Raw genomic sequence first — 19,162 nt, forward strand, 5'->3', positions numbered from 1 at the left:
GGCTGCTAAATGGTATTTATTATTAGTAACACTCCCTGTTCTTGACACATACTGTCGTGTATCCGACTTCCCACCAGAGACTGGGGTTCAATCCCCACGTCCAGCTTTCCCGCTGTTTCTCGCACTTGCCTTTCTCCACCTCTGATCTCCTAACTTAGTGTCTCATCCATCAAACAGACCTCAATGTATTTTCTAGCTGTTCACACTCTGCGTTTTCTGTGTTACCCAAAGAAACTACACACCACACCAAGACACTCACGGGAATCCTTGCAGCGTTCTTGGCAGCCTCCTGGGCCTGACGTGCCTCTGGAAACAGGTTCCCCAAGTCAGCATTATTATGAGATTGGATGGCTATGGATTGATCACCCTGATATTTTTAGGTCAGGGTCTGGCTGCAGGGGTAGATAGGTGCCATAAGCATGCCTGACAGAGGGAGAGGAAGAACGCACTGATGACGTACAGTACCTGTCAAAAGTTTGGACACACCTACTCATTCAAGGGTTTTTATTTATTTTTTACTATTTTCTACATTGTAGAATAATAGTGAATACATCAAAACTATGAAATAACATACATGGAATCATGCAGTAACAAAAAATGTGTTTTTGTGCAAAGCTATCATCTAGGCAAAGGGTGGCTACTTTGAAAAAATCTCAAATATTTTTTGATTTGTGTAACACTTTTTTGGTTACTACATGATTCCATATGTGTTATTTCATTGTTTTAATGTCTTCACTATAATTCTCCAATATAGAAAATAGTAAAAATATTGGTCAATGTTTTTTTTGATGATGAAAACTGATGATTTCTGATTCACAAATCTTGTCAGACTTTCATGACTCTGACATCATACTGTACACAATATATGAATGGACAATGTCGTCCTGTCTTCCTGCTCCGCTGCTCCAGACACCTATTAACATGAATCTTGCCTTCTCTCTACCTTCTCTTCCCATAATGTTGATGTTGATGGCCCTTATCATTTTCTGTGATGACAATGTCAGTATGTCACTGCTGAACAAACTGAAAGACACCCATAACATGAATCCAACCTTTCTGCCTCTCCCTTCTCTCCCCCTTAGCTTTGATGTGGAGAATGGGCTGTCGGTGGGGCGCAGTCCCCTGGACCCCCAGGTCAGCCCCAGCTCCGGCCTGGTCCTACAGGCCAACTACCCCCACAGCCAGCGCCGCGAGTCCTTCCTCTATCGCTCCGACTCAGATTTCGACCTCTCGCCCAAAGCAATGTCCCGCAACTCCTCCACGGCCAGTGAGCTGTAAGTAGCATTGATGTGTGATCACACATGTGATGTGTGATCCTCCTCCTAACACCTTCTCCAGGTCATTTTCTTCTTCCTCTCTCTCTCTCTCTCTCTCATTCTCTCCCTCTGTCTCTTTCTCACTCACTATGTTGCTGTTTCTGTCCTTCTGTCTCTCTTTGCCTCTTTGTTGCTCTACCCCCACCCCTGATATTTCACTTACAAATACTTCACTTACTCTCTCCATATTTATAATGACATAGCTAACCCTTCAACTATGATTCCACAGATTTCCCTAAAGACTCAACCTTAAAGTCAATTGAATTAAGTCTAACAGTCTTGTATTGTTGATGTTTGTTTCTGGAGGTTATTTTACCCATGTCTAGTTTAGTCACTGGACTCTCTGTCTTTAAAAGGGAAGAGGGCTTGAAGCACTGGGAAGTCGGTTGGCTGCCGCGGTGAGAGACGCGCGTGACAAATGTTTTCTTTTTTACTTCTCCTTTAAGGACTGTTCCACTGCGTTTGCAGGTTTCAGACACTTCCTCCACTCACCAACCCCTTAACCCCCTCCACACCCTCCTGCTGAACACCACCCCGCCCATACATACACGCCCCTCAGCCCCTTTCCTCCCAAACCATCCCAAAAAGAAAAGCCCCACTGTCCTTGCATCTGAGTTGAGCCTGCTACTGTATGTGTGCTGCATGAATAGCCTGAGGCCTATTATCTTAACCACAGAAAGGCTTGACCTCAAGACAACACATTATGTGCATGATGATTCCCCCACAGCACAGTTCCAAAGGGTGATGTCTGTTTTCCCAGGGTTCTCCCACAGTCAGTTGTGTGCATGTCACTCGTTTTCTCTCTGTGTCCAATGTGTTAACTGATGTAGGACATGAGGGTGTTCAGGTTGCAGTTAAGATGCCCATTGAGTACCATAGAGCCTCATTATATGTATTGTATATTAATATTAACCTTTTAAGATGCTGATATTCTGTTCTTCACCTGTTGGTTGAAGGTTTCGTATCTAACCAAGTGTTTTTTCTTCTTCTGTCATTTCAGACATGGAGAAGACATGATTGTGACACCATTTGCACAGGTTAGTGCTATGTTCATGCTTTTTCTCTCTCTCGTGTGTGTGTGTGCTGGTATGAATTCCTGATGTTGAGCGTTGGAAATCAACTTGATGGTCATAATGCAACATAACACTACCCTCCAACCTTTCTCTTTAGGTGCTTGCCAGTCTCCGAACAGTCAGAAGCAATTTTGCCTACATAACTCATCTGCAAGATCGGCCCAACAGGCGGCCATCAGGCAGCAACCCTCCCTCCATACCTACCCACACCAAGTCAAGCATAACAGGTCAGTATTATACTCATCTGATCTTACCTCTTACATGACTTCACAACAAGAATCTGCCTGTTGTACCGATTCTTGTTCCCTAGTGTCTGCTTCACCCTGTAAAAATAACAAGTTCTCAAGAACTGAAAATACAGACCTACATAAGATTTGTTTGATGCTACTGCCACAATTGCTGTTATTGTAGTCTGTCAGCTTTACATTGATAAGGGCAGTGCAGTGAGAATGTGAAGAGGACAACAAAAAGGCATACATTCAACACAATTAATTTTATAGTCTCTGGTTTGAAATGGAACCAATATTGATTTAAAACAGAGCTTGCATTAGACGTTAGTGACTCGAAGTGAAAGACAGCACATCGCCTTCTGTCCAGTGATTTTGGGGGCGGCAGGAAGCCTAGTGGTGAGAGCGTTGGACTTGTAACCAAAAGGTTGCAAGATCGAATCCCCGAGCTGACAAGGTAAAAATCGGTCGCTCTGCCCCTGAACAAGGCAGTTAACCCACTGTTCCTAGGCCGTCATTGAAAATAAGAATTTGTTCTTAACTGATTTGCCTAGTTAAATAAAGGTCAAATAAAAAAATAAAAAATACAGTCTGGGGCCTGATAACAGTCCGGAGAACAGTCCTTGACAATGGGACTATGAGAAAGTGATCAGTACTGATTGGGCCTTGTTTGAGGATTTGGATTTGGATCTGGGTCTCAGTCTGGTAAGTCTAGGTTCTGGATGGGATGGTCTCTGATGGGCTTTTACTTGAAGAAAGGAAAAAATCGCACTCACTGAAATTCTTTAAGTTTTAATGTATTTTTTTTAGCAGCAGAGATCAGAACAAACGCTCTCTCAGGGCTTTAACAGTAGTCTGACCTTTGGCCCCCCTCAGAGGAGCCGTACCAGAAGCTGGCCATGGAGACGCTGGAGGAGCTGGACTGGTGTCTGGACCAGCTGGAGACCCTGCAGACCCGTCACTCAGTCAGTGAAATGGCTTCCAACAAGGTGAGCTGCGTTGCATTTGAACTGAGCCTCATCTATTGTAAAAACCTGGGAATGATTGCTTGAAGAATAGCAAAGATATAGGTCTGGTTAATAAAAAATCTAATCTTCATCTACAGTGCATTCGGAAATAACTTTTTTCACATTTTGTTACGTTACAGCCTTTTTCGAAAAATGTATTAAATATAATGACAAAGTGAAAAAAGGTTTTTAGACATTTTTGCACAAAGTTTTATTTTTACATTTTTTTAAAAATATAGATTTACATAGTTTTTTTTTACATTATGAGACTCAAAATTGAGCTAAGGTGCATCCTGTTTCCATTGATCATCCTTGATGTTTCTTCAATTGATTGGATTTGGAAAGGCACACACCTGTCTATGTAAGGTCTCACAGTTGACAGTGCATGTCAGAGCAAAAACCAAGCCGGGAGGTCGAAGGAATTGTCCGTAGAGTGCCGAGACAAGATTGTGTCGAGGCACAGATCTGGGGAAGGGTACCAAAAATGTTTTGCAGCATTGAAGGTCCCCAAGAACACAGTGGCCTCCATCATTCTTAAATGGAATAATGCTGGTGGCAGCATCATACTGTGGGGAGGTTTTTCAGAGGCAGGGACTGGGGGACTAGTCATGATCGAGAGAAAGATGAGCAGAGCAAAGTACAGAGAGATCCTTTACAAAAACCTGCTCCAAAGCGCTCAGGACCAAAGAACCGGGCGAAGGTTCACCTTCCAACAAATCTAACCAAATTGTATTTGTCACATGAGCAGAATACAACAGGTGTGTAGACCTTACAGTGAAATGCTTACTTACAAGCCCTTAACCAAAAATGCCGTTTTAAGAAAAATACAAAAAAATAATAATAATAAAAGTAACAAATAATTAAAGAGCAGCAGTAAAATAACAATAGCAAGGCTATATACAGGGGATACCGGTACAGTGTCAGTGTGCAGGGGCACCGGTTAGTCGAGGTAATATGTATACGTAGGTAGAGTTATTATCTATACACAGTCACTTTAATAACAGAGTAGCAGCAGTTTAAAATAGTCATTTGATGTAGCCATTTGATTAGATGTTCAGGAGTCTTATGGCTTGGAGGTAGACTTGGCGCTCCGATACCGCTTGCCGTGCGGTTGCAGAGAGAACAGTGTATGACTAGGGTGGCTGGAGTCTTTGACAATTTTTAGGGCCTTTCTCTGACACCGCTTGGTATAGAGGTCCTGGATGGCAGGAAGCTTGGCCCCAGTGATGTACTGGGCCGTACACACTACCCTCTGTAGTGCCTTGCGGTCGGAGGCCGAGCAGTTGCCATACCAGGCAGTGGTGCAACCCATCACAATGCTCTCAATGGTGCAGCTGTAGAACCTTTTGAGGATCTGAGGACCCATGCCAAATCTTTTCAGTCTCCTGAGGGGGAATAAGTTTTTTGCCCTCTTCACGACTATCTTGGACAATGTTAGTTTGTTGGTGATGTGGACACCAAGGAACTTGAAGCTCTCAACCTGCTCCACTACAGCCCCGTCGATGAGAATGGGGGCGTGCTTGGTCCTCCTTTTCCTGTAGTCCACAATCAATCAATCTACAAGACAACGACCCTAAGCACACTGCCAAAACAACGCAGGAGTGGCTTCAGGACAAGTCTCTGAATGTCCTTGAGTGGCCCAGCCAGAGCCTGGACTTGAACCTGATCGAACATCTCTGGAGTGGCCTGAAAATAGCTGTGCAGTAACGCTTCCCATCCAAACATCCAACCTGAGCTTGAGAGGATTTGCAGAGAAGAATGGGAGAAACTCCCCAAATACAGATGTGCCAAGCTTGTAGCGTCATACCCAAGAAGACTCGTGGCTATAATCGCTGCCAAGGTGCTTCAACAAAGTACTGAGTAAAGGGTCTGAATACTAAATGTGTAAATGTGATATTTCAGTTTTACATTTTTACTACATTTACAAAAATGTCTAAAAACCTGTTTTTGCTTTGTCATTATGGTGTGTTATGTGTAGACTGATGATGGGAAAAAAAACTATTTAATAAATTTTAGATTAAGGCTGTAACGTAACAAAATGTGGAAAAAGTCAAAGGGTCTGAATACATTCCGAATGCACTGTATATACTGAAATGAGAACTATTTGAGGAGTTTGTGTGCAAAAGGACATAGATCTGAAAAACATGGATATTGCGTCACGTTAAGCCCTTGCTGTAGCTCTAGGATTGGCTGTGGCTGAGACCGCTGCCACGCATCACTTGAAGATCATGTGCACGGTACACTCACTACCTTTTGTTTGTTTGGGCTTGGCAGAGAGTCAAAGGGCTACAGAATAACTGTCTCCAGAGACCTGCTGTGGGCTGCAGCCTTTTAATACTGCACCCGGGGAGTCCACAGCACCTCTCATCAGCATCACATCGCTCTGTGTTCATGTCGATCACATGTCTTATGTTTAGGATTTACAAAATTAAGCTATACTTAACCTGAATATTATATTGGGGAATTCAGTTCCTTGTGTAACCTACGCTGTTGTCCTCAATGCATCAAAACAGTGGTTGATTGATGTCATATGGTTCACTGCTGTCTCATAGTCAGTGGCTTTACACAGCAGGTGACATATCTTTTGGAAAAGGCATAGTATAACAGTTGTTTTGCCATAGTCAAGGGAAAGTTATTTCCCACAGGTCACATCCTCTGTCTAATATATATGACCTCCTACTTGTGATTGGACCCTCCAACAAGTAGCTCATTTCTTATTGCATTGCACTATTTACATTTTTACAGATTCAGGAAGTTGAACTGCTGCTGCATTCTCCCTCTGTGCATAATATTTGGGCATACAGAGAGCATTTATTTATTTAAATTTGATTGACATCTCTTTTTCATGTGAGCCCTGACGAAGAAAGCAGCATAGTTAGTTCCACATGACACACAACATAAAACCTAACTATGAATGGAAGATAAAACAGTGCAAAGTGCATAACACAGTTTAAAGTAACAGGTTTAAAAACCTGAGCAATCTGAGGTCAGCAGCCCTCCAATCTGAGATTTAAAATCATGAATCAGAATTAAATGATCTAGTTTTTAAGTCCTTCAGCAAAGTGCTCCGAGATCATGGGCCAGCAAAGCTAAAAGCACTCTTACCACCAAACTCAGTTAATGTGTATTGGACTGATACACACTCCCTCCTCCCATTCAGACGCACACAAACACATGAATGGAGCCCATCCCTCCCATTAAACCATTCACATTGGTTCAAGTCCCTTCTTTCCATTCTGCTCCTCCTGAATGCATTATGCATCTCTCTCTCTCTCTCTCTCTCTGTCTCTCTGTCTCTCTCTGTGTGTGTGTGACACACACACACCCTCCCCTCCCCTTTACACACACACAAATTGGCTGTAGAGCATCCCGCATGTAGATAGTTGAAGGGGAGATACACACAGGGAAGGAGAGACTAGCCTTTATACTGGTGCTCTGCACCTAGCTATACTGTCTCTGTCCCCTTAACCTCCACTGCCCGTCCCCCATGTCCCATCTGTCCCACTTACTAAGCTCAGAGCTACCGGGAAGCCTCGTCTTTGGCTGATTGCTGTTTGATCTCTTTCAATCTGGGGCGTAAGGACTGTCAGTTTATGATGAAACTCATTGGATAGACTGTAAAGTCCATGGAGAATAAGAGCACCTCCTCCCAGCTGCACACTGCACTGTGGCTAGGAAACACTGTCACCACAAATAAATCCACAATAATTGAGAATTTCAATAAGCATTTTTCTACGGCTGGCCATGCTTTCCACCTGGTTACCCCTACCCCAGTCAACAGCCCTGAACCCCCCACAGCAACTTGCTCAAACCTCCCACATTTCTCCTTCACCCAAATCCAGATAGCTGATGTTCTGAAAGAGTTGCTAAATCTGGACCCCTACAAATCAGCAGGGCTAGACAATCTGGAACTTCTCTTTCTAAAAGTATCCTCCGCAATTGTTGCAACGCCTATTACTGTCCTGTTCAACCTCTCGTATCGTCTGAGATCCCCAAAGATTGGAAAGCTGCCGCGGTCAACCCCCTCTTCAAAGGGGGAGACACTCTAGACCCTAACTGTTACAGACCTATATCTATCCTACCCTGCCTTTCTAAGGTCTTCAAAAGCCAAGTTAACAAACAGATCACCGACCATTTCGAATCCCACCGTACCTTCTCCGCTATGCAATCTGGTTTCCGAGCTGGTCATGGGTGCACCTCAGCCACACTCAAGGTCCTAAACGATATCATAACCGCCATCGATAAAAGACAATACTGTGCAGCCGGCTTCATCGACCTGGCTAAGGCTTTCGACTCTGTCAATCGCCACATTCTTATCAGCAGACTCAACAGCCTTGGTTTCTCAAATGACTGCCTCGCCTGGTTCACCAACTACTTCTCAGACAGAGTTCAGTGTGTCAAATCGGAGGGCCTGTTGTCCGGACCTCTGGCAGTCTCTATGGGGGTGCCACAGGGTTAAATTTTTGGGCCGACTCTTTTCTCTGTATACATCAATGATGTCGCTCTTGCTGCTGGTGATTCTTTGATCCACCTCTACGCAGACGACACCATTCTGTATACTTCTGGCCCCTTCTTTGGACACTGTGTTAACTAACCTCCAGACGAGCTTTAATGCCATACAACTCTCCTTCCGTGGCCTCCAACTGTTCTTAAATACAAGTCAAACTAAATGCATGCTCTTCAACCGATCGCTGCCCGCCCGTCCAGCATCACTACTCTGGACGGTTCTGGCTTAGAATATGTGGACAATTACAAATACCTATGTGTGTGGTTAGACTGTAAACTCTCCTTCCAGACTCACATTAAGCATCTCCAATCCAAAATTAAATCTAGAATCGACTTCCTATATCGCAACAAAGCATCCTTCACTCATGCTGCCAAACATACCCTCGTAAAACTGACTATCCTACCGATCCTTGACTTCGTGATGTCATTTACAAAATAGCTTCCAACACTCTACTCAGCAAATTGGATGCAGTCTATCACAGTGCCATCCATTTTGTCACCAAAGCCCCATATACTACCCACCATTGCGACCTGTATGCTGTCATTGGCTGGCCCTCGCTTCATATTCGTCGCCAAACCCACTGGCTCCAGGTCATCTATAAGTCTTTGCTAGGTAAAGCCCTGCCTTATCTCAGCTCACTGATCACCATAGCAGCACCCACCCGTAGCATGCGCTCCAGCAGGTATATTTCACTAGTCACCCCCAAAGCCTATTCCTCGTTTGGCCGCCTTTCCTTCCAATTCTCTGCTGCCAATGACTGGAACAAAATGCAAATATCACTGAAGCTGGAGACTCCTATCTCCCTCACTAACTTTAAGCATCAGCTGTCAGAGCAGCTCACCGATCATTGCACCTGTACATAGCCCATCTGTAAATAGCCCATCCAACTACCTCATCCCCATATTGTTATTTATAATGTCTTTGCTCCTTTGCACCCCAGTATCTCTACTTGCACATTCATCTTCTGCACATCTATCACTCCAGTGTTTAATTGTTAAATTGTAATTACTTCGCCACTACAGCCTATGTATTGCCTTTCTTACCTCATTTGCACACCCTGTATATAGATTTATTTATATTGTGTTATTGACTGTACGTTTGTTTATTCCATGTGTAACTCTGTGTTGTTTGTGTCGCACTGCTTTGCTTTATCTTGGCCAGGTCGCAGTTGTAAATGAGAACTTGTTCTCAACTGGCCTACCTGGTAAATAAAGGTCAAATAAAATAAAAATAGACCTGTACAATCTCCTACTGGATTTTATTCAACATAGTTGGTTTCTGCTGCTCACTCGTCTTTGTTTTCGACATTCAACATGTGTACACTGGAATGCCCTACGTCACTTTGTTTTCTATGTTTTGGACACTCATACAGGTGAGTGCACGGGAATGTGTGTGTCAAGATGTCATTTTCTGTTATTGCAGTGCAAACTTCTTAACTGGATGACAAGAAGTGTGCTTTGGTGTACTGTAGGACACAGTATGTATTTGTATGTCTGTGATTTTGCATATTATGTCAGTGAGATTTGATAAAACTGCATATTATTTAGTCTACACATGCCTGTTCCATTGGGTGTATGTGTGTGAGTTTGTTTACAAATCTCTGAGTACACTACCCATTCCTTCCTGTATGTGTACATGCAATGTCTCCTTTAAGACCGTATACTGTGGTTTGTCCCCTACCCACGTGTGTGATTACATAGGCTCTGCTGAGTCCCCATCAACAGGTGAAATGGAAAGAGAGCCTGGGACGCGACTTCCGCTTTTGGATGTTAACAAGGCGACGCTCCATCTTAACTCCTCCTCCACATATAATGGATTGGTTGAACAGTGCAGAAGACAACCTCCCCCTACAGCTTTTTTTCGTCTGGTCAAGACCAGTATGTAGGGGTTTAGTTAGTTTAGTTTCAGGCTATTCTTTTAGGCCTGCTATGTTCGGTTAGTGATTACATAACGGTCTTATTGATATAATTGACTACTGTTACTCTATTGATATCCCATGTTACACTTGTCTTTTTCTATAACCTGACATGTTATTCAGTATGAGGGGGATCAAGGAAATCACTACTGTCATATTATTTACTTGGTGGAGTGTGGTGACTCCTGACACTTGAGTGTGGTGCGAAAAATCACACCAAACATAGTTTATTGCCTTTTTGAACTCTCATTTGGTTTTGTTAATTTCAAATGTTCCACATTATATTATGATAGGAACTTTACTGCTGGTACACTTGTTCAACTGAAGTACAGTTGAAGTCGGAAGTTTACATACACTTAGGATGGAGTCATTAACTCATTTTTCAACCACTCCACAAATTTCTTGTTAACAAACTATAGTTTTGGCAAGTCGGTTAGGACATCTACTTTGTGCATGACACAAGTAATTTTTCCAACAATTGTTTACAGACAGATTATTTCACTTATAATTCACTGTATCACAATTCCAGTAGGTCAGAAGTTTACATACACTAAGTTGACTGGGCCTTTAAACAGCTTGGAAAATTCTAGAAAATTATGTCATGGCTTTAGAAGCTTCTGATAGGCTAATTGACATCATTTGAGTCAATTGGAGGTGTACCTGTGGATGTATTTCAAGGCCTACCTTCAAACTCAGTGCCTCTTTGCTTGACATCATGGGAAAATCAAAAGAAATCAGCCAAGACCTCCACAAGTAGACCTCCACAAGTCTGGTTCATCCTTGGGAGCAATTTCCAAACGCCTGAAGGATACCACGTTAAACTGTACAAACAATAGTATGCAAGTATAAACACCATGGGACCACACAGCCGTCATACCGCTCAGGAAGGAGAGGTGTTCTGTCTCCTAGAGATGAACGTACTTTGGTGCAAAAGTGCAAAACAATCCCAGAACAACAGCAAAGGACCTTGTGAAGATGCAAACACAAAGATCATACTTTTTGGAGAAATGTCCTCTGATGAAACAAAAATAGAACTGTTTGGCCATAATGACCATCGTTATGTTTGGAGGAATAAGGGGGAGGCTTGCAAGCCGAAGAACACCATCCCAACCGTGAAGCACGGGGGTGGCAGCATCATGATGTGAGGGTGCTTTGCTGCAGGAGGGACTGGTGCACTTCACAAAATAGATGGCATCATGAGGTTGGAAAATTATGTTTATATATTGAAGCAACATCTCAAGACATCAGTCAGGAAGTTAAAGCTTGGTCGCAAATGGGTCTTCCAAATGGACAATGACCCCAAGCATACTTCCAAAGTTGTGGCAAAATGGCTTAAGGACAACAAAGTCAAGGTATCGGAGTCGCCATCACAAAGCCCTGACCTCAATCCTATAGAACATTTGTGGACAGAACTGAAAAAGCGTGTGCGAGCAAGGTGGCCTACAAACCTGACTCAGTTACACCAGCTCTGTCAGGAGGAATGGGACAAAATTCACCCAACGCTTGTGGAAGGCTACCCGAAACGTTTGACCCAAGTTAAACAATTTAAAGGCAATGCTACCCAATACTAATTGAGTTTATGTAAACTTCTGACCCACTGGGAATGTGATGAAAGAAATAAAAGCTGAAATGAATCATTCTCTCTGCTATTATTCTGACATTTCACATTCTTAAAATTAAGTGGTGATCCTAACTGACCTAAGACAGAGATTTTTTTCTCTTTAAACTGAGTTTAAATGTATTTTGCTAAGGTGTATGTAAACTTCCGGCTTCAACTGTATGTTCTACTTTCCACACTATTTCCATGTATGTTGTGTCTCTGATGCTTGTCGTTGTGTCTGATCTTGTTTCCCAGTTCAAAAGGATGTTGAACAGAGAGCTCACCCAGTTGTCAGAAACCAGCCGGTCAGGAAACCAAGTCTCAGAGTTTATCGCCAACACTTTCCTAGGTGAGTGACAACAGCACTCGAAGTATGGCTCCTGAACTGGCATTGCAATGGCTAGGCAAGGTATTCATTTTGACCCTACTATCAAATAAGAATTGATGTAAAGCATTCATCCTGCTCAAAAGTTGGTACATAAATACAATATTTATTTGCTTTATAGGGCATTATACAGCTCTATAAATGTAGTCATAGATGTTTATGAGCACTGCCTATGTTTTGCATTATTATGCATAGCTCATAAGGCATTATACATGTGCTTATAATGCATTATGAATTACAAAATACTTACAAAATTACTACAGCATGTTTTGTATATAATTATTGGGAGTACTGAACAGGACAACATATACAGAGTATAAACATAGGTTACATGACATCATGCAGTATGTAGTTGCAAAACTTGGCATTTGTCATGCATGTCTGCTGGCCTATTAGCCAGCATGTTAGAGGAAAGAGAAGGGCTTCCAAAGGAAGCAGGCGGCAAGGCATTCCTGGACATGTCTGGCGTTGCCATGGAGACGGTAATATTATTAGACTGCCTTTTACGTCAATACCCCAGTCATCTTTAACTGATATTGTGGCGGAATGGAGCTTCACCAAAATGCTTGCAGACGGAGAGAAAATGGAGCCTGAAAATAGATGTCCATTTGACATGATTTGGTTTGTTTTGACGTTGGCTGGGATCGGAAAGGAGAACTATGGCTTTGGGTGAAAGGAAAAGGAAATATTGTGAGATTGGTGAGACCGCTTCTCTTGGTGTGGTGTGGTGGCAGATTGCGTGTCCTCGTAATGATATTTACATGCTTTTAGGATCTGGGATTATGATCTGACTTCTCATATTTGCCACTGTCTGACAACCAGGAGTCATTATTGGTTGAGAGATGACATTTGGTGGAGAGTTATCAGTTGAAGCAGTATTCCTAGTACTAGTCTGATTGATTCCTCACTTGATTTGTGGTGGAAATATCTTAGATTAGCTATAGTTCGTAAAATAAACAATCAACTGTTAATTTTCTTTAGTTTTCAGTGTCCTATACAGTGATGATTTTAGCATGTAAATCTTGTTGCAGCTAAGCCACTACACAACATAACAATACATGAATTGCTCTGTAACGGTGACAAACGGTGCCCACAAACTGTTAGGGCCTACATAAAGATGTCCCAACAGCAGAGCTTTCTTTTCAGCACCATGGAGTGAATCCTTACCACCGTTACACCTGCGTTGTCTGGCAGCGAAACAGTTAATTCAGCCTCATTTACTGCCTTTTTTAAAAACATAGCTGATATGGCTGACTTGCCAAATGTGGTTTCTACTGACAATTGAGATGTACAAACTACGGCCTAAGGGAACGATGAGTGGATAAGAGGCCATCTGTAATTTTGATTAAGACATTGAGCGAGCTAAGACGGACGTAGTCAATATAACTAATTGTTCAGCACTTTTGAAATGTACAGCGACAGAATTCAGAACATGGGCCGTTCTTACACTATTCTCACTGTACATCAAGTCAGAACCGTAGGATAAATTAAGGGGGCATATAAGCAGACAAGGAAAGCTCTTACAAATATTTGATGATTACAATTCTCAAAAAACGGTTATAGGCTATACGTGCACCACTAAGTCAGAACAGTATGAGGGTAAAGGGACCAAATTATTAGGGTGAGGCACCAAATTATTAGGGTGAGGCACATGGGCTACTAACAGCTTACTACACAACATACACTTATGTATACTTTAGCTAAGAAAGTAATACTATCTCCCTGGCATATAACATAATTTATGCAGCAGCATACAATACATTTTTGGACTCACCTTGTTGAGCTGTGCTCACTTGAACAGGACGGTGGCACGGCGGTCCTTCTTGTGGGCAAATTTTGTCAGTAAAGTCTGCCATTCTCTGGATTTATGGTGCTTTCAAGATAACTGGGAGCTCGGGAAAAAACAAGGTTGAATCATGACGTTAGTGATCTTCAGGTCGGAGCTCTAGAAAGAGGCCAGGGTTCCCGACTTGGATGATCGTTCGAAACTTATTTTCTCAGTCGGAGCTAATTCTTTTCCTGAGTTCCCAGTTATTTTAAACTCACTGAAGTCTGAGATTTCCCAGTTCAGAGTTTACAGTTTTGAACACGACAGAAGTCATGCTGGATTGACAGCATGGTCAGTGTATTCAACATTTTCTGACCCATGGTGTTGCATGTTTATTCTTTTAATCTTGGAAAAGAGACCCTTAAACCAAAACTTAGACCACACACCCTCTCCACTGAATAGCAGGCTAGTGATTGCTTTGCAATGCTTGCAGTTAGCCACTGATTTCTTCCAAACCACTCATTGTTGAATTAGCGATTTCCAACTTGTTGGTTATGTTGATGGCTGATGAGCACTGATACATTTTATTTATAATTTCTCTTCATATGACAAGGATTGAAAAGGATTTTCCAGTAGATTGTCGACTTGATTCATGACGATGACTGCTTGTCTAGCTTGCTAGCTAAGATTTTGAAAGTATGATGTTGACATGATCAGTCTAATCAAAGCTACCGTAGATATAACGTGATTTGACTTCATTTTTTCTGTGGCCAATTACCTTGAGGCTTCTTAGATGGGCATGTCTAATGTAAATCTATGGTTGCACCCAAGGGGCTTGAATTTTTGAGCTCCACTCTTAGATTTTGCGGTGAAGTAGTGTCCCCATGAGTGACAGAAAACTGAACCAATTACGGCGCAACTAGAGAACATTACCAAACCCTACGTTCTGTATATTCTGCTGGCTTGCCCCACCACCACAGAAAGCAGAAGGCTAAAGCAAAAAAGAGACCATGTTTGCATGCAGCTTTATTAACAAAATTATTATATTTTTTACATTGTTTGCAAACTGATATTATTATTTTTTGCTAAATAGGTGAGGCTCATAACATGAATGACGGGTTGCTACTCCTCCTATATATTGGTTGAAATAAAATAAATAATCTACCTGCCTTACTAGCTGGAAAATAGTCAGGGCTCCCCTCCTAACACCAACACAGCCACAGTCCAATGGGCATATATTTTTTTCAGTCTCTTTCTCTTCTGTCTCTCTCTCTTCTCCCTCTCACTCTCTCTGTCTGTAGAAAAGCAGCATGATGTGGAGATTATGTCTGGGCCTCCTAAGGAGAAAGACAAGAAGAAGAAGAGGCCCATGTCCCAGATCGTTGCGGTGAAGAAGCCTGCCCTCAGCCCCAGCCTCGCCCCCATCCAGATCCCCCGTTTCGGGGTCACCACCCTCCAGGAGGGATTATTGGCCACGGTGGGCGCCACACACACACACACACACACACACACACACAGACGGACGGACGGACGGACGCACATTGTCACACTGAAGAATGGCTAAATTACTTTAATGCTTATTGCTTGGCCTTTAATGTTATATGTAATATAATGTCAGTGACGTATTATTGCCAACTTGTCACGTCATCTGCCCTCTGGAGGATCGCAATGGGAAAAGTATTTTACTTTTGTGCCATTCTCATATCTTTTGTTATGCATGTTAAAAAAGTTTAATATTTCTTATTTATTAAATACATTTCTGCTCAATTGCCATATCAGACTTTTTCTCACTTTATTGTGTTGTGGTTCTAGGAATTTGAGGAGATCAACAGATGGGGTCTAGATATTTTCAAGATAGCTGAATACTCGGGGAATCGGCCTTTGACGGTGGTCATGTACTCCATTTTCCAGGTATGAGTCTCCAATTCCAAATGCATCTCCTCTGTTCGTACATTACAGCAGCCAATTGTAGCATTCTTTAGCATTCCTTCCAAGACATTTGAATCTTGGTGTAATGGCCAAGGGCTAGAGTCCCGGTCGGGGCTACCCCAAATACACTTCAAAAGTTTGTTACATATTTGCTCTACTCTTGTGAGCCTGGTTTCTGTTGCTGCCCAACCTCAGGAGCGAGAGCTGCTGAAAAACTTTAAGATCCCAGCCGACACCTTCATCACCTTCATGATGACCCTGGAGGACCACTACCACGCCGACGTGGCCTACCACAACAACATCCACGCTGCCGACGTGGTACAGTCCACCCACGTTCTCCTCTCCACCCCCGCCCTGGAGGTATGGAACACTCCATTATGAGGAAGATTAAAGGATGATGTCCAGCCATATTCTATATTCTAATCTAGTTGGTAGACGTGCCCTGTGCATATCTTTGGATTTTATCAAGTTTATCAGTGCATATTGAGGTAGAAGGGGTTTGTTCATGGTATAGAAAGAAAATATGAGGTGAATAGAATGTCCCCACGCTACGTGTTAATACTTAGTTATACTTCAAATCAAATTGTATTCGTCACATGCGCCGAATACAACATGTGTAAACCTTACAGTTAAATGCGTACTTACAAACCCTTAACCAACCAACCAGCCAACAAGTTTTAAGAAAATACAAAGAAAAGTAAGAGACAAGAATAACAAATGATTAAAGAGCAGCAGTAAATAACAATAGCGGGGCTATATACAGGGGGTACCGGTACAGAGTCAATGTGCGGGGGCACCGGTGTCTTGGTAATTGAGGTAATATGTACATGTAGGTAGAGTTATTAAAGTGACTATGCATAGATAATAACAGAGTAGCAGGAGCGTGGGGGGGGGCAATACAAATAGTCTGGGTGGCCATTTGATTATCTCTTCAGGATTCTTATGGCTTGGGGGTAGAAGCTGTTTAGAAGCCTCTTGGACCTAGACTTGGCGCTCCGGTACCGCTTGCCGTGCGGTAGCAGAGAGAACAGTGTATGACTAGGGTGGCTGGTGTCTTTGACAATTTTTTATGGCCTTCCTCTGACACTGCCTAGTATAGAGGTCCTGGATGGCAGGAAGCTTGGCCCCAGTGATGTACTGGGCCGTATGAATTACACTTTGTAGTGCCTTGCGGTCGGAGGCCGAGCATTTGCCATTCCAGGCAGTGATGCAACCCGTCAGGATGCTCTCGATGGTGCAGCTGTAAAACCTTTTGAGGATCTGAGGACCCATGCCAAATATTTTCAGTCTCCTGAGGGGGAATAGGTTTTGTCGTGCCCTCTTCACAACTGTCTTGATGTGCTTGGACCATGTTAGTTTGTTGGTGATGTAGAGCTCTCAAACTGCTCCACTACAGCCCCATCGATGAGAATGGGGGCGTGCTCGATCCTCCTTTTCCTGTAGTCCACAATCATCTCCTTTGTCTTGATCACGTTGAGGGAAAGGTTGTTGTCCTGGCACCACACGATCAGGTCTCTGACCTCCCTATAGGCTGTCTCATCGTTGTCGATGATCAGGCCTACCACTGTTGTGTCATCAGCAAACTTAATGATGGTGTTGGAGTCGTGCTTGGCCGTGCAGTGAACAGGGAGTACAGGAGGGGACTAAGCACACACCCCTGAGGGGCCCCCATGTTGAGGATCAGTGTGGCGGATGTTGTTGCTTACCCTTACCACCTGGGGGGCGGTCCGTCAGGAAGTCCAGGATCCAGTTGCAGAAGGAGGTGTTTAGTCCCAGGGTCCTTAGCTTAGTGATGAGCTTTTGAGGGCACAATGGTGTTGACCGCTGAGCTGTAGTCAATGAATAGCATTCTCACATAGGTGTCCCTTTTGTCCAGGTGGGAAAGGGCAGTGTGGAGTGCAATAGAGATTGCATCATCTGTAGATCTGTTGGTGCGGTATACAAATTGGAGTGGGTCTAGGGTTTCTGGGATAATGGTGTTGATGTGAGCCATGACCAGCCTTTCAAATAAATGTATGGCTACAGATGTGAGTGCTACGGGTCGGTAGTCATTTAGGCAAGTTACCTTAGTGTTCTTGGGCACAGGCACTATGGTGGTCTGCTTAAAACATGTTGGTATTACAGTCTCGGACAGGGAGAGATTGAAAATGTCAGTGAAGACACTTGCCAGTTGGTCAGCGCATGCTCGGAGTACATGTCCTGGTAATCCGTCTGGCCCTGCGGCCTTGTGAATGTTGACCTGTTTAAAGGTCTTACTTACATCGGCTGTGGAGAGCATGATCACACAGTCGTCCAGAACAGCTGATGCTCTCATTTGTGTTTCAGTGTTACTTACCTCGAAGCGAACATAGAAGAAGTTTAGCTCGTCTGGTAGGTTCGTGTCACTGGGCAGCTCTTGGCTGTGCTTCGCTTTGTAGTCTGTAATAGTTTGCAGGCCCTGCCACATCTGACGAGCGTCGGAGCCGGTGTAGTACGATTCGATCTTAGTCCTATATGAACGCTTTGCCTGTTTGATGGTTCGTCGGAGGGCATAGCAGGATTTCTTATAAGCTTCCGGGTTAGAGTCCCACTCTTGAAAGGGGCAGTTCTACTCTTTAGCTCAGTGCGAATGTTGTCTGTAATCAAATCAAATCAAATGTATTTATATAGCCCTTCTTACATCAGCTGATATCTCAAAGTGCTGTACAGAAACCCAGCCTAAAACCAAACAGCAAGCAATGCAGGTGTAGAAGCACGGTGGCTAGGAAAAACTCCCTAGAAAGGCCAAAACCTAGGAAGAAACCTAGAGAGGAACCAGGCTATAAGGGGTGGCCAGTCCTCTTCTGGCTGTGCCGGGTGGAGATTATAACAGAACATGGCCAAGATGTTCAAATGTTCATAAATGACCAGCATGGTCAAATAATAATAATCACAGTAGTTGTTGAGGGTGCAACAGGTCAGCACCTCAGGAGTAAATGTCAGTTGGCTTTTCATAGCCGATCATTGAGAGTATCTCTATCGCTCCTGCTGTCTCTAGAGAGTTGAAAACAGCAGGTCTGGGACAGGTAGCACGTCCGGTGAACAGGTCAGGGTTCCATAGCCGCAGGCAGAACAGTTGAAACTGGAGCAGCAGCACGGCCAGGTGGACTGGGGACAGCAAGGAGTCATCATGCCAGGTAGTCCTTAGGCATGGTCCTAGGGCTCAGGTCCTCCGAGAGAGAGAAAGAGAATTAGAGAGAACATACTTAAATTCACACAGGATAAGACAGGAGAAATACTCCAGATATAACAGACTGACCCTAGCCCCCCGACACATAAACTACTGCAGCATAAATACTGGAGGCTGACACAGGAGGGGTCAGGAGACACTGTGGCCCCATCCAATGATACCCCCAGACAGGGCCATACAGGCAGGATATAACCCCACCCACTTTGCCAAAGCACAGCCCCCACACC

At 43.5% G+C, this 19,162-nt stretch overlaps 1 protein-coding gene across 4 annotated transcripts in view; it reads left to right on the forward strand.

The window, feature by feature from the left end:
• Positions 1-19,162, forward strand: part of pde4cb (phosphodiesterase 4C, cAMP-specific b) — a 142,423-nt gene that overhangs the window by 110,742 nt on the left and 12,519 nt on the right. For all 4 annotated transcript variants that reach the window (XM_071344329.1, XM_071344328.1, XM_071344331.1 and 1 more), the window contains 8 exons: positions 1,083-1,274; positions 2,317-2,353; positions 2,487-2,616; positions 3,493-3,605; positions 11,901-11,994; positions 15,100-15,275; positions 15,611-15,709; positions 15,923-16,087. In XM_071344329.1, coding sequence (XP_071200430.1) covers positions 1,083-1,274; positions 2,317-2,353; positions 2,487-2,616; positions 3,493-3,605; positions 11,901-11,994; positions 15,100-15,275; positions 15,611-15,709; positions 15,923-16,087 — 1,006 coding nt within the window. The remainder of the gene's footprint in view (positions 1-1,082; positions 1,275-2,316; positions 2,354-2,486; positions 2,617-3,492; positions 3,606-11,900; positions 11,995-15,099; positions 15,276-15,610; positions 15,710-15,922; positions 16,088-19,162) is intronic.

The sequence above is a fragment of the Salvelinus alpinus genome, chromosome 15, assembly GCF_045679555.1.
Source record: "Salvelinus alpinus chromosome 15, SLU_Salpinus.1, whole genome shotgun sequence".
NCBI classification, from domain to species: domain Eukaryota; kingdom Metazoa; phylum Chordata; class Actinopteri; order Salmoniformes; family Salmonidae; genus Salvelinus; species Salvelinus alpinus.